This window comes from Anolis sagrei, chromosome 2, assembly GCF_037176765.1.
Source record: "Anolis sagrei isolate rAnoSag1 chromosome 2, rAnoSag1.mat, whole genome shotgun sequence".
Lineage (NCBI taxonomy): Eukaryota > Metazoa > Chordata > Lepidosauria > Squamata > Dactyloidae > Anolis > Anolis sagrei.
This window is the reverse complement of record NC_090022.1, coordinates 58,247,138-58,262,725: the sequence shown is the minus strand read 5'-3', so window position 1 is coordinate 58,262,725 and position 15,588 is coordinate 58,247,138. Positions and strand designations below refer to the sequence as shown.

At 38.5% G+C, this 15,588-nt stretch overlaps 1 protein-coding gene across 6 annotated transcripts in view; it reads right to left on the bottom strand.

Annotated features, from left to right (window-relative positions):
- Positions 1 to 4,021: 4,021 nt before the first annotated feature.
- Positions 4,022 to 15,588, bottom strand: part of ARHGEF3 (Rho guanine nucleotide exchange factor 3) — a 186,875-nt gene continuing 175,308 nt past the window's right edge. For 4 of the 6 annotated variants that reach the window (XM_060766088.2, XM_060766089.2, XM_060766091.2 and 1 more), the window contains 6 exons: positions 15,362 to 15,458; positions 13,922 to 13,998; positions 12,583 to 12,840; positions 9,720 to 9,890; positions 6,987 to 7,173; positions 4,022 to 6,630 (listed from right to left, as the gene is read on the bottom strand). In XM_060766088.2, coding sequence (XP_060622071.2) covers positions 6,281 to 6,630; positions 6,987 to 7,173; positions 9,720 to 9,890; positions 12,583 to 12,840; positions 13,922 to 13,998; positions 15,362 to 15,458 — 1,140 coding nt within the window. In that variant the 3' untranslated portion in view covers positions 4,022 to 6,280. The remainder of the gene's footprint in view (positions 6,631 to 6,986; positions 7,174 to 9,719; positions 9,891 to 12,582; positions 12,841 to 13,921; positions 13,999 to 15,361; positions 15,459 to 15,588) is intronic. The other 2 variants (XM_067463531.1, XM_067463532.1) reach the window with 1 other exon arrangement.

Below are 15,588 nucleotides of genomic sequence, written 5' to 3'. Positions count from 1 at the left end.
TACATTATGGATACAATCATAGGGACTTCCTTCATAGGTCTTTTTCTAAAGCTGGTAACCAGTCACAAGATTGATTGCTGGTAGACACTGTACATGGCATAAAATATGCCTTCTTTCACATAACCTAGAGTTGATCAGTGGCAATGTTCGACCCTAAGGTAGAGTGGCAGTTTTAGGTGGCCATGTTTGTCTACTGTTTGTGAAGTACTCAGGACTAAATAGGGAGCTGTGTCTGCTGATGAACACATTTACTATTTTGGCATAGAAAGTAATTTTTTAAAAAACTAAAAATGAGAAAGAATGTTTTCTTTGAATTTTCTGCCAAGAGGCTGCAGTGAATGTATACAATTTTGATACAATTAAGTTATACAAGTAATTTTTGCATAACCATACTCCTTTCTTCATAGTGAGATACCTTAAAGCATTCTTCATGGCTACATTTGAATTTTTCCTAGAGTCATATTTTATTTTAATTTACATATTTCAGCATTTGAGTAGGCAATTGTTCGTGTTGTTTTTTTAAAAAAAAAATATGAGTAGAGGTAGTCATTCATCAATTGATTATCCTTCCAATCAACTGTCATTTTACATTTAAATACTCCAGCAGATGGCAGCATGAACTTACTGAAAGCCTGTAGTTTTCTTTTTGTAAGTATTACTTTTGATAGTAAAATAAATTATCTGAAATATTGGTTGTGACTCGGATGTAAAGAGCTAATAAAACTTGCAAAAAGAGGACTTTCTTTACGCAGGTAGAATCTTTCTACATTTTTAAAAGTCTGTTTCAAGATCAGTTTACCATCCAGTATGGAAAGTTACTGTTCAAGGCAAAATATTTTTAATTTCTCATTGGATTCAAGAAAGCAATCCAATGATTGTTTAGATCCTGGCCCTTTTCTGGGCTGTCTGGAGCTTTAATGCAGGGCTGGTTCTCCTGGCATTGCTCATCTATAATTTCCAGCATTTCTTTATTTCTTTTACAGTATTTATATTCCACCCTTCTCACCCTTCAGGGGACTCAGGGTGCATTACAATGCACATATACATGGCAAACATTCAATGCCAATTAGACATACAACATATGTACACAGACACAGCGGCAATTTAACATTCCAGCTTTTTCTGGCTTTATGAGGGTATGCTCAATTCCGGGTGGATTCTGCCCACAGGGGGAGCTGCTGCTTCACCATCCATTTGTGACACCGAATCCTTTGATGGAGTACTTCCTTGTTCTTCTGCACACTGCTGGAAGGTTTTTTTATGGTGTTGTAAATTTGTTAAATCAGCCTCCCCGCATAAAGCAGTACCTAAATTTCCTACTTGACAGGTGCAACGGTCTTTCTGGCTGCATAGGTCGACAGCAAGCTAGACTAATGGCCGGAAGCTCACTCCAACCTGGGCTGGCTTTGAACTCATGTCCTCTCGGTCAGTAGTGATTTAATGGAGTTGGCTCCCAGCTAGCTGCGCCACAGCCCAGTCCATTCCTCACCATTGACTGTGGTGACCTGGGCTCATGGGATCTGCAGTTCAACATCTGGAAGGAAGCTCTTTGCACATCCATTTTAAATGTTAATATTGACATCTTGGATTGAACACTTCACCAGTGCAGACTGTGAATGAATGGAGTTGTTTTGTCCAAGCTTCTATTAAAACTGTCACGTTTAAAGTCCCTCAGAGAAAATATTCTGATTTAAAGGTAACTTAAATTATTAATAACTGGGTCAGCCTAAGCCATCTGGACAAGACCTCACTTGCCAAATCAGTCTGAGCTGACATAAACCACTCCTGGTCTCCAGTTCTTGCATGTTGAAAAAAAGATGCCTCTCACCCTCATAACAGAAGAGGCTATGCTGTGGGTAGCAGTGCTTTTGTTGAAGAACTAGGCTAAATATGTCAAATGCTATATTCTGATGGATGAAAGGTACTGTACAGCACCAGTGTGTGTGAAACAATAGCAGAGGCTTAATCTGAAAGAACCGTGAAGGAAAAGGACATGGTGAACCGTCCCAGAGTACATTTTACCTGGACACCTCTATGACAGTAATGGCAAACCTTTTAGAGATCAAGGAGGTGGGATAGCATCACCACTGCCCTATGATGAGACAGCCCAAAATGAAGGAAGATATAGTCTTGTAAGTTGAGGCTTCCAGGTCCGAAGATTCGCAAACAACCACTGGGAGAAAGCAAAACACTCATACAAATATCACTGTCTAATCACATATCTGGATTCAAACTGGAAGACCCTTCAACAGCAGACATGCTCACACGTGAAAAAGTTTGATGCTGTACAAAACATACAATAAGCATGTGAAATGAGAAGCAAGTGACAGACATTAAGAACCACCACTTACCTGTAGTATGAATGGGCAATGCCTTTTCAACAAAAATATGTTACCATGATTAAAAGGGGGGGGCGGGGGTGGACAATCCACAACAGAATGAACTATGATGAAATCCCCAATGTGTAGATTATATAATGTTGGTGACTTGTGATTGCTGCTACTTATTTTGTAGTCCTATGGTTCTTTAGCCTTTGACTGTGTGGATCATAATAAACTGTGGCAAGTTCTTGGTGGGATGGGCATACCAAGCCACCTTGTCTCTCTCCTGAGGAATCTGTACAAGGACCAAGCAGCAACAGTAAGAACTGACCACGGAACAACAGACTGGTTCAAGATTGGGAAAGGCGTACGGCAAGGCTGCATACTCTCACCCAACCTTTTTAACGTGTATGCAGAACACATCATGCGAGGATGTGCGGGGCTGGATGAATGCAAAGCTGGGGTGAAAATTGCTGGAAGAAACATTAACAACCTCAGATATGCAGATGACACCACTCTGATGGCCGAAAGCGAGGAGGAGCTGAGGAGCCTTCTAATCAAGGTGAAAGAAGAAAGCGCAAAAGCCAGGTTGCAGCTAAACATCAAAAAAACCAAGATTATGGCAACAAGAATGATTGACAACTGGAAAATAGAGGGAGAAAACGTGGAAGCCGTGACAGACTTTGTATTTCTAGGTGCAAAGATTACTGCAAATGCAGACTGTGGCCAGGAAATCAGAAGACCCTTACTTCTTGGGAGGAGAGCAATGTCCAGTCTCGATAAAATAGTGAAGAGTAGAGACATCAGACTGGCAACAAAGATCCGCATAGTCAAAGCCATGGTATTCCCTGTAGTAACCTACGGATGTGAGAGCTGGACCTTAGGGAAGGCTGAGCGAAGGAAGATAGATGCTTTTGAGCTGTGGTGTTGGAAGAAAGTTCTGAGAGTGCCTTGGACTGCGAGAAGATCCAACCAGTCCATCCCCCAGGAAATAAAGCCGGACTGCTCATTGGAGGGAAGGATACTAGAGACAAAGTTGAAGTACTTTGGCCACATCAAAGCCTAGAGAAGACAATTATGCTGGGGAAAGTGGAAGGCAAAAGGAAGAGGGGCCGACCAAGGGCAAGATGGATGGATGGCATCCTTGAAGTGACTGGACTGACCTTGAAGGAGCAGGGGGTGGTGATGGCCGACAGGGAGCTCTGGCGTGGGCTGGTCCATGAGGTCATGAAGAGTCGGAGACGACTGAACGAATGAACAACAACATGGTTCTTTATGGATTCTACTGATCTGTTATTTTAATGAATAGATCTAGGCTATTAACAGTACTTAATCCTAAAACTTTTATTTTTGTAATTGTAATTACAGTTTAACTACTGTGATTAAGTTTGGAGACTTTAAAAATCATTATTTTACATGAAATTCTGAAGAATGCCATTTACCTTATATCAAATGCCGAATTGCTGGCAAGAATTTGATTCAAAAACCTGAAGGATCCATCTTTACACATTAAGCAAGTTATGAAAAAACAGTTCCGTTTAATTTATTGAATCTCTTTAAGAAAAGTTTAAGGTAGTAGGCAAAAAAATGTAATCAGCACATATATTACTTTTTAATAAATGAAGAGTACAGTTCCCCCAACATTTTGTCAAGTTGTTGTGATTTCAGTAGTTAACATCCTAATAGTGCAGTCCTGTTGATATTTACTGAAAAGCAGCTCATCTTTATTCATTGGGAATGCCAGGTAATTGTGTACAGGAATACTGCTGCATAAACCTTTTCTTTTGCAAGTAATTCCTCTGAGCAAATGTGGTTTCTACATTATGTCATATTTCTCCTGTTCTTAATATTCAGCTTCCAAAATGAAGCAATTTAAATAAATTATAAGAGTGAAATACAAAATAATTATCCTGTTTAAACCCCATACAGCAATGTTCTAAAGAGTACAATTAGCTAATATCTTTTTTTAAAGATAAAAGTAAAATAAGCTATTTTATATTCATTATTTCAGCATAATGACTGTAACACAATGACTTTTGTAACACCCAGCAAAACATGTACAAATTAAAGTTGACACGATTTTATTTCCCCACTTTTTCAGTAAACATGTAAAATATTTGAAATATGCATTTTGGCAACCTTTTATTAATATTACTGCTTGCGCTGAGGTCGGAATCTATACCACATGGAAAATAAGTAGTAACAGTAGGAGAAAACCTTTCAGTGCACTGAATTGCAAGTTAAAGGCATGGCATTATTAGCAGGAAGTAGCTTAAATATAATATTTCAGTGTTTTAAAAACTTTCAATGAAAATTTGGCCCAAAACTACCAATTTTATTAGCATTTCCTCAACCAAGGGTGGAGAGTCAATCAGAGATGTTCTTCACACTAAGAGATAGAGAATGGGCTAATGTTTTTTGAGATGTAACAGTGCTGTCAGAGTTTGGAGTACTAGTGGATACACAGACAGTTGTCTTCCAGAGTAAATGAGAATGCAGGCCAATACATCGTATCTCAATCATGTAAAATTCCTTTGGGCATCTTCTTAGAAAAATGATTATGAGCCAGAGTTTTACATTCAGTTTGCAAATCAAATTTCTTATTTTAATCACAATAAATTAACCCCATTAAAATCTTCATAATTAACGCACTCAATTATCATGGTCTTCTGTGAACACTGTGAATAAGTGACAATTTTGATAGCTTGTTTAGTATGGAGTCACACCTCTAATTTTTCCCTGAATGTCTTAAACATGTCTGCAATATCTGCCTGGCCTTTGTTTGGAATCCTAGCTCTTGAGGAGGGCATCAAATAGTGCCCCTATCTACAAATGGCATATTATGACAGCAGGTGGATGTTATGATTCGAACAACTAGGGGGAGGGGAGAGTTTAATCCCCCTCCCCCGCCCAATGAATAAGCTGTCCCAAGCTCAGAACGATGATAGGTGCAGCTAAAAATACTCAAATGCAAATGCAAATTAAAAAAGCAACAACCCCAAAACTATCTCATATTGGAGAGCACCATTTCACATACAATTCCTGGCTGCAGACTCAGCGTGGCCGCATAAAAACAACAGTTCTAACAAAGTCAGTCATTAATTGGGACTTAACAGTTTCACTTGTTTCCTGGAGCAGTCTTCTAAGGTTTTAAGACAAATGGGTTAGAAAATGCACTATGACCTATTTGTCTGCAAGGAGATTCAGCACTGCCAGCCATCTCCTTTCAAAGGATTGTTTAGTTTGTATCGGTGTACTGTGGGAATGCACACCGCAAACAGCCACAATAAAGATGCATTTCTTCATAAAGGCAAGATCTATGTGTATTTTAAGATTGTTGTTGACCTAATAGCAATACTGTTATCTTTGTAAGCTTACTCTGTAAGTCTGGTTCCCACATGCCTGTACATTGTTTGATATCTCAACACTTTTGAACAAACTATTAAAAAGCATCATGTCTGAGGTGATAAGGAAATCCCACCTGTAATGTTTCACTCACACTTGCAAGTAGTCACTCGATGATGCATGTTAAGTCACCAAGTAATGCAACACTTACGTTTAGTGTCAGGCTTTGATAACCTTCTTAAACACATTATAGATCTCTTGCATTCAGTTTTTTTATGAGAGGTCAAAACTGGGCACTTTATGAGCAGACACATCTATGGTGTAATAGGCATTAAAACAGTAGCATAGAGGTTATATCTACCAGCAGGACATTTGAAATAGTTGGTCAAGTACCTCTCTCAGCCATTGAGACATATATAGAATATCACAGGATTATAGTTGCCTTACATTCCAAATTACACACTGGCAGTTACAGTACTGTGGTCAAAAGGTACAAATATAATAGTGGCTGAGTTGATATTGTCACAAAAATACTTTAAAAAGTGCTTCTTACTCCATATATGGAATGCAGATACTGTACAGGTAAAACACAGAAGATCTCTGTGAAGTTCTTGTCAGACATTGCTTTCTAATTCTTGGTCATTCTTCCAAGAGTCTGTTTGTTCCATGTGGTCACAGTCAATGCTGATTTCGCTGGTGTCCATACTGCAGTCAGACCCACTGTCTGACTGGTCCATTTGCTCAAGTTTTGACTCTTGACGTGATATTCTGTTCCTACTTGAGGATGTTAGTAAAGGTCCCTCAGAGTCAAGTCCTCCACCTTCACCTGATGCACACAAGACAGATTCTTTGGCTTGGCGGATACAGTTGAGCCACTGCTGTTTGTTGAAAGTGTCGTTTGCTTGCAATGAATGGGACTGGCTCTGAGATCCATTTTTGAAACTGACTCTGAAAAAGTTCTTAACTGAAAGAAACCAGAATTGTTAGCAAACAGGCAAGGATTGTAAAGGTCTTTTTTTTAAAAAAAAAACAACATCCTGAAGTGTATGTCTTTTGTTTGTATCATCACATCAAGTACTAAGGGCCTAAATGCTGCATGATGTACAAAGCTCTCTTAAAGAAATTATATTCTGCACATAATCCCAATGTTTGTTTTCTATGCCAAATCACTCTAGCGTACTAAGTGATGGGACTCAGCCAAGCAAAGGGATCCAAAGTTTTTACAGATTTTCACTTATCAAAAAAACCCACATTTTAATTCAAAAAACCCACAATTCATAGATTCCAAATTGGGTAAGCAATAATTGAATAGGTTCTTACTTCTCTCATTGTTGCTAAATGCACCACGTATGGATCCGCCTAATCGCACCTCTCCATCTTGCAAATCCTCCAGCACAAGATCCTTCACAGGGATGGGTTGGCGATACAACTGGTAACAGAGCTGTTCATTTTGTGTAACTGTCCGAGTAATCACTAGCACTTCTTGGAAGAGAAAGACATGCAATTTCTGATAGCAAAGGGGGAAAAAGAAATGGTCACTTTAAAAGTTGTGTTTATATTTCTTAGTATATACAAAGAAAAAAGAATAAGTAATTTCAGCAACCAGTCCCTCAAAAGATTTATGTATTAGGGTCATGAATACAGGGACATGTTTTCCACATATTTAAACAGCAATGTATGAATTGCAAATGTAATTTCTCATCTGTGAACTGAGAAATTAAGGAACTGTATCATAAAACTATTTTTCAGAACAAATGTAACAAATATTCACAACTTTTAAAAACAATGATCCATCAGGAAAATAGTGAAGTATCTTAGCTCCTTATCAATCATGTCCTCCTTACCATCAAGGGTACACATGAAGATAATCTCTCCCCAGTGCATTCCTTCATTGACTTATCTAGTACAAACTGTGATCCATAACAGAACTCTTTGGAAAAGAGTAGGCATAGATATGAGTTCTCTAGAAGAAGCTCCCCACAACCAAACATTGTTTTGAACTATATTGGACTTCCCCAATGTAATATATTTTACCATGCCAATGTTTACATAAAGGCTTGTCTTCACTGTGATACAGTAATAGTACATCAGTAGCAGAAAAGCCCATGGAGACTACATCAATGAGATTGCGCAAAGGAGCACAAATACCTCAAGTCAAGAGGAGGCCACTTCATATCTGCAGCTCTCAAACTATTTGAAACCAAACCAGTAGCACAACTCCTGTCTGGAGCACAGCTAGGCCCTTTCTCCAATTTTCCCCCTTTAGATCTTGTACAATCAAAATTTCTAAGATTGGCCCTGCAAGTACCAAAATGTGTCTCCAATGCCATCCTGCGACTAGAGACAGGCTTCATGAAAGTGGAGGCCAGGGTGTGGGTACTCAACTACTGGCTCAAAATATCCCTCTCTCCCCTTGGTCTTGCCCCACTAACTATGAAGGGTGACTTCCAGTCCACATGGAAATAGGCAGTAGCAACTAAAATCTCATTCCTGGCCTTTTATCCAGCGTTGCTACTCAGTATGGAATATGATCAAGCCAAAGCACTCATTAAACAACATATTTCAGACACAGAGCACCAATTGGATCTAGCCAGCATCCCAACCTTCATAGTCAATGAAGCCAGTAGATACCTCGCCTTCCATATGGTATGCTTAACAAATCCAGAGCTAACCAATCATCAGAGGACCTTTACCCTGGCTCAATGTCATGCCCTTCCATGAGCTGTACTCAAGGGTTGATATCGGAAGACCCCTACACAGAGAGACTCTGCCTTGTGACTATGGACATATAAAAACAATGGAACACGTGCTCCTCCGGTGCCTGTTTTACAGAGACATGCAAACTAGACTCATCTCGCCATTGCTATATAAACACTGGGGCCACCCCAGAGCAATTTTACACCACCCTGTTGCTTTCAGATACCAACTCTATTATTACATATAATATTGCCAAGTTTTGTGCGGCAGCATTTAAAATCTGCCAGGTGATGACTGGTACTACAAGTTAGCACTCTAACTCATCAGTAAACTGAAACTATAGATTTAGTGCTCCCACCTCCTAGTCCCCTAGGCCTGTGCCTGACTGTACCCCTCCTTCCTTATACTCCCTCATACTCCCTAAATGCTCCTCCAGATTTTCTTCCCTTTCCATTTCCTTCTAGTCTTTTTTCATTTTAAATAGTATTTTGTGTTTTAGCCTTTTAATATACCTCTGTATTCTAGCCTTTAGCCCAGGCTCAAATGATTTTAATGTATAATGCTTTTCTGAGACTGCACCCCACTCTCCTTATGCTGGCCAATGACTGTAATAAAGATGTGTTTGTTTGTTTAGTACATCAGATCCTAAATAAGCAATGCTTATTTGTGATCTAATTGGACTGGACACCACTTCAAATTTCTCTAAATTCTGTCTGAGAACTCATGATGTACATAAAGAAGCAAAAATAAATAATATATGCAAAGATGGAGTTTGATAAAACTGCCTAGGCCAAAAGAGCCATAGTTTAAACACAGCCATGGGAAATACCTTGTTTCATAAGCATCTGCAATTCTAATTTCATGCAAATATAAAATTAAATGTCCTGAATAGAATATATGAATAGGAAATCAAATATGAGAAAGCTTAAGAGAGGATCAGGGGCAGCATAATAAGCTATTTTGTAAAAAAAATCCAATTTCCAATTAAAATATACATGAGGCACCATATAGCAGGCCTGCATAACCTATAGCCCTCCAGGTGTTTGGGACTCCAACTACCAGAAGCCCTAGCCAGCTTGTCCAATGGTCAGGAATTCTGGGAGCTGATGTCCAGAACACTTGGCGGTCACGGGTAGTGCAGGCCTGCCATAAAGAGATCCCTTCTAGCTATTTTCTCTATCTGCCCCCATCACCAATCCTTTATAAACTCTACTCAGACTTATACAAATTGCAGTTTTACATTTCCAAATTAGCAGGAAACTTTTAGTTATAAATTATATAAGTATAACCCTGAAAACTGCTAGAAAAAAGAAGCAAAGTAGGATTTTTTTTTGTTTTGAAAAATGAATTCCTTACCGCTCCCCTGTTGTTCTTTAGTTCACCATGACAACACACAACACGTGACTCATCTATGAGGGAGTCCTTCTGGCCTTCATCCAGATATATTAGCCTCTCTTTATAATACTGACATTCAGATTCACCTGTCTTCTTGTTGATTTCTGCCACTATGCCTTGGACAATATTAATCTGTAAAAACGATAGTTAAAAGTAAGTCATAATGTTCCAAAACTATTTCAAAGATGGTTCTCCTAGCTTTTTTATTGAAAAAAAACTTTAAAAGTGAACAGAACTTATATTTCTAATATTTTTCTTCAGCATATTGGTAGAAGGCCTAAATGCTCTTGAAGCTGTAGACTGTATTTCAGAGAAACAAACTGGCAAAACTACTACAGAGCATTCCTTTACTTAAAAAACACTATGAAATCCATGGAATCTGCCACAAGCCAATAGGTGATTTGAAGGAACATACATACACAAACTACACAGAGTTGGATACTTCAATTCTGTTTTATGGTTGAAGTTTTCCAACAACTCCCCAAGTCATATTGCAACACATGATCCATCCATCCAATACATGTACAGGAAATCTATACAAAAAACCTCATCACACTAGAGAATGAATCCACTTTAAATCTGGTTTCAGCCCCCTACATAATTCTGGGGTTTGTAGTTTAGTGAAGAGCCTTTAACAGCCTCACTAAACTACTAACTCCAGAATTCTGCAGGAGGCAGAAATGGATTTAAGGTGGATTCATTCTCTAGAATGATGAAGTACCAAGTGTGTCAAACTCATTTAGTTGAGAGCCATGCCAGCCTTGTGGTTGCCCTCAAAGGACTGTTGAATCCATGGCTTGAGAATCCATAGATATAGAGGGCAAAATATCTTTTTTTTTTATAGTGGCTGGTGTTCTTTAGTTTTTGCCCAGTTTGGGTCCTCAGATGTTATTGAATGACAACTTCCATCACTTTTGATTATCTGCTATGTGGACTAGCAAACCAACAGCACTTAGGTTGAAGAAGAGTTAAAAAGCAGTTTAATGTCAGGCATCCTATCCACAGACCTTGTATCAAAATCCAAACCCCATTATCTTGATTAAACAGAACAAACTTCAGTCTCTCAGATGCTTCTGTATCACAACTCCCATCAGCTCTAGTCATGATGTCTAATGATGAGGAATACAGGAGTTGTATACGGACAACAGTATGTCTCTGTGTGATATGTGATGTTACTTTAAGTGATGTGTTTTGTAATTTTTAATGTTTTATTAGGGGAGGGTTAATTTTAATATTTTATATTGTTTTATGGAGGGCACTGAATTGCTGCTAACACTGTGAATCGCCCTGAATCCCCTTTGGGGTTGAGAAGGGCGGTATACAAATATCGCAATTAATTAATTAATTAACTGTAGTCTGGCATCTGCACAGCAACATAAAATGACATGGTGGAAAGGATTTGGCCCATGGGGCTTGAGTTCAACACTTGTGAGCTATACAAAGGAAAATCCCTGCTATGTTCTGTGTATGCCACATGTTTGTAGTAAGAAATTCACTGGAAGAATAAAGCACTTTTATCACTGAACTTTTTTTCCCAGGGACCCTTGCTACCTGCAAATAAACAGTGGAGATCTGGAGATTTGGGTCTGACCTCAAGGGTCTCTTCTACAAATCTGATGTTCATATTTGACACAGTGGTGTGGAAAATATATAAAAATTCCCGTTTATGTACTGTAAAGTAAGCCCCATACTGTTTAAACAATCACAATACTCCTGGAAACACTGTTGGCTTGTAAACATAGTACTTGTACTTTGATTCCAGTGAAGACAGCTATTAGCTCCCGAGAGAAGAAATGCACAATATTTAAGGTTTGTTTTCCTCAATAAAAATAAGAGGACAGCTTTAGATTTTGCCACCACTGTAATTATTTCAGTAGAGATCAGATATATCTTTCCCATGTTAGGGAGGGGGTTGTCCCCCAGATCTTGAAATTGGCTATTGCTGTATTGGAAATCCTTTTATAGTAAATCATTTAATCTCTGCCTATGTAATATCTACTCAATGTATTAAACAAAGTCTATCTTGATTATTACTAAATCAGGAATACATTGCTATTTTTCATCTTTTTAGCCTATATATAATCACAATGTTGTGGTAATATCACAATTATTTGGGAGATACCAGTTTTTTATGAAAAGGGGCTATTTTCTTCTAATTTGATCGTTTGTGTTTACTTCTATATAACTTCAGTGCAATTTTTTTCCTGTCAGGAGCAACTTGAGAAATTGCAAGTCACTTCTGGTGTGAGAGAATTGGCCGTCTGCAAGGACGTTGCCCAGGGGACGCCAAGATGTTTTGATGTTTCACCATCCTTGTAGAAGGCTTCTCTCATGTCCCCGCATGGGAAGCTGGAGCTGACAGAGGGCACTCATCTGCACTCTCCCTGGATTCGAGCCTCTGACCTGTCGGTCTTCAGTCCTGCTGGCACAAGGGTTTAACCCACTGTGCCACTGGGGGCTTGTAATGACAAGGTAGGATCTTTCTTGAATGTATGTTTTAATCATACAGTTTGCCCTCCACACATATTCACAGCTTGAAAATATTCCTCCCCCCACAAAAAAAAATCCCAAAAGCAAAGCTTGATGTTGACATTTTATATAAAGGAAACCATTCCACTATGCCACTGTATATAATGAGACTAGCACCCACAGATTTTGATATCCACTGGGGGGGGGGGGGGCCTGTCCTGGTGGATACCAAGGGCTCACTGTATAAGCAAACTAAAGAAATGTGATTCTGTTTTAGACAAAAAACTAGATGGAACCCCTTTTATGCACTGCTCTGTTAAATATAATTTAGATGATATTATCAATAAACACATACAGCTTCTTCAAGGTGCTGTTGGTCTGGATGATCATTTGGTGTGTGTCGCAGGATCTCTCTGAGTAGCAATGGGTATTTCACCAGACGGCTTCTCGGGATGTCAAGGAAGTTCCAGAGGTCCAGTTTGCGACTGAAAGGTGACTCTAGGCAACGCTGCAGGAAATCTTGTACTCGATGATCCTGTTTCTTATGGTCCAGTAATGCTTTGGCAGCTACCTGGTTACTGCAGTAGCTGTCGTAGGAATTCAGGCAAGGCAGCTAAAGAGGGAAAAATGAAAGTAATTTGTGAGCCATTTATTTGGCAAGAAATTCTAATATTTATGTACTCTCTTGCACTTTTTTCTCTTTCTTACACACAAACATGCACAGATATACACATTGTTTATTTTTGAAAAATGTATCCTCACATCAATTGTTTTCAACAAATACAGCTGATGCACAGTAGTTTTATTTTGATTATAACACTTTGTATTAAAGACTATATGGGTATACTATGATACCTAAAAGCTTGGTTTTGCTACTTACTCCCATCAAATAGCGTAATGTCACAAACACAAACAGTAAGAATTAAAATGAGCGTGATACTTCATGACCTAGACAAAAAAATATAATTTTTGGGGCAATGCTTGAATTATCCGATTAATAAGGACACTACATTTATGGAGCGAGCATCAATGTGTTAGGAACATTTATCAATGCGAGATGCACAATTGTAAAAATGGCACAGAAATAGGCACTTTGATGTTTTTGGCACATATTTGGAAGAGTGCAGAAGATGCTAAGTGTGCCACCTCTTTATTATTTATTTATTTATTTATTCACTCTATATCCCGTCTTTCTCAACCCCGAAGGGGACTCAAGGTGACTTTACGTATGGCAACTATTTGAGGCCTTTAGACAACAGAGAATTAAATACATTCAAGTTAAAATTTAAAATTAGAGTTAAATGAAGTGTCTTTTAGTCTTGCCTATGTGACATAAATATGATTAGGTGATTCTAAACAAATATTCTTAGTAGGCTTGTGAGTCCTAACATCATGATTATTTCATCATACACACAGTGTGCCTTCTAGCTACCCATCAACTTATAGTGACCCCATAACTTTCATAGTTTCCTTAGGCAAGGCATGCTCAGAGGTGGTTTGTCCAGTTCTTTCCTTTGAAATATAGCCTGCAGCACCTGGTAGTCTCCCTCCCAATACTAACCACAGCTGACTTTGTTTAACGTCCAAGATCAGACAGGATCTGGTGCCTTCAGGGTATCCTCCTCCAAACTTTCTAACCATGGCAAATAGCAAAAGGAATACATATTATGACATCTGACGAAAAATTTCCATACCCAGCTCACAAGGATATGACCAACTGAATCCGTAGATCCATCAGGCTTCCTAATTTCTTTCAGTCTCCTGAGAAGGTCTATTAAAAATGTAGAAACAAAAAGGTTATGAAAAATCTCTGGGTTGTAAAAACATGTTGATTGCATGTTCATGTTGAAGTGCAGAATGCTCACATGAGGAAGTTCTGGGACATTATAGTAAATAGGAGGTGACTGCAGCATAAGAACTGCATAAGGATCTTTATGATATTTTTAGAGGTTGTTGAACTGAGGCCACCATCTTTATCTACCTGCTTAGCATGGTCTGGTCATGATAATGCTGCTGAATGATGCAACATCCATTCCATGTCAACAACTGAGTAAGCCAGACCACACCAAAAGATATGTCCCATAAATGTTTTTGTATAACTTCCTAGTCTTTCTTTCAATGCAAAATTCAAAAGACATATTTCCCTGTTTATCTATTTTTGTTTAAAAACTGCTGTGTTGTCTATGGTTTTGAGCAGAACAGTAGAGCTATTGTGGAAGGATGGGTCCCAGGAACACAGTGTTGGCCAATTGTCCTCTTCCAAATCAGTGGCCAGGTCAAAAAAGGCAAAGCACAGCCATCATTATTGTGCCTTCATTTACCACTTCTATTATGCATTATGCCCTGCATTATGCACAGAGGAAGAACTGTTTCAAGCTACAGACAATGCAGTCGCCGTTGCCCGATTTGGGTCTAAAATTATTTAGCCACTTGCGTTTCCTCTATTTTATCAGTTTTATGCTAATTTACTTATGCAATTCTTTTGACATGAAATAAATAAAAACATCTCCATGGAATAGGATGCTTTAGGTCAAGACAACTGAAAAGAATAACCCTTTCTCCCCATCACTGCTGTTAGAATTGGAGCCACCTACACTCGTCTAGCAGTTCCTTTTAACTAAAAACAGAACCAGAAATTTCAAAAGATCCAATGTGTATTTTTTTCTCAAATCAAATCAAAATCGTAAAAAGTTGTACTGCACACTTTTAAAAAAATATGTATCTCAAAAGCCTCTGATATATTGAGAATAAATTTCTCTGAGTTCTATACGTATTATGGTAAGTTTTACTAGGAATGTTTAAATCAACTATACAAACATCTGGTGAATTCAGCATCTTTGCTACTGCTGTGTGCTTTTCACATCATATCTGAATATGGCAACACAAAGGTAGCCCTAGTACATGGTTTTCATGGCAGAAGTTGCTCAGGGGAAATTTGCCTCAGCTAGCCAGTCCACAATGTAAATACATAACGAAAATGTATTCTCCCCCTATAAACAAAATTATACATAATTGAACAGGGAAAAATCCTGAGAAGTTCAACTTATGAATAGCCTTTCTTCCAAAGCCTCTAATGGAATTTGCAACAGTACAGTTTGTGATTCTACAAACATTTTGAACAATAAGAATGATACCTTCATGCAGAGGAATTAAAGAGTCCAGTGTTCCAAAAATTTGGTTCAGTTCTTGTTCTGACAATATGGAGAGCTTAAGCATCGGGTCATGGTAAGCCTGTGCAAACAGAGAATCCATAAAGACATGCTTGAAATTGAAGCTTAGGGATAAACTTTGAAATCCTACTCTTCTACATGAAGTTTCAGTTTGTTGGAATTCTTTTTGATATATGCAGGTGCTTTAAATG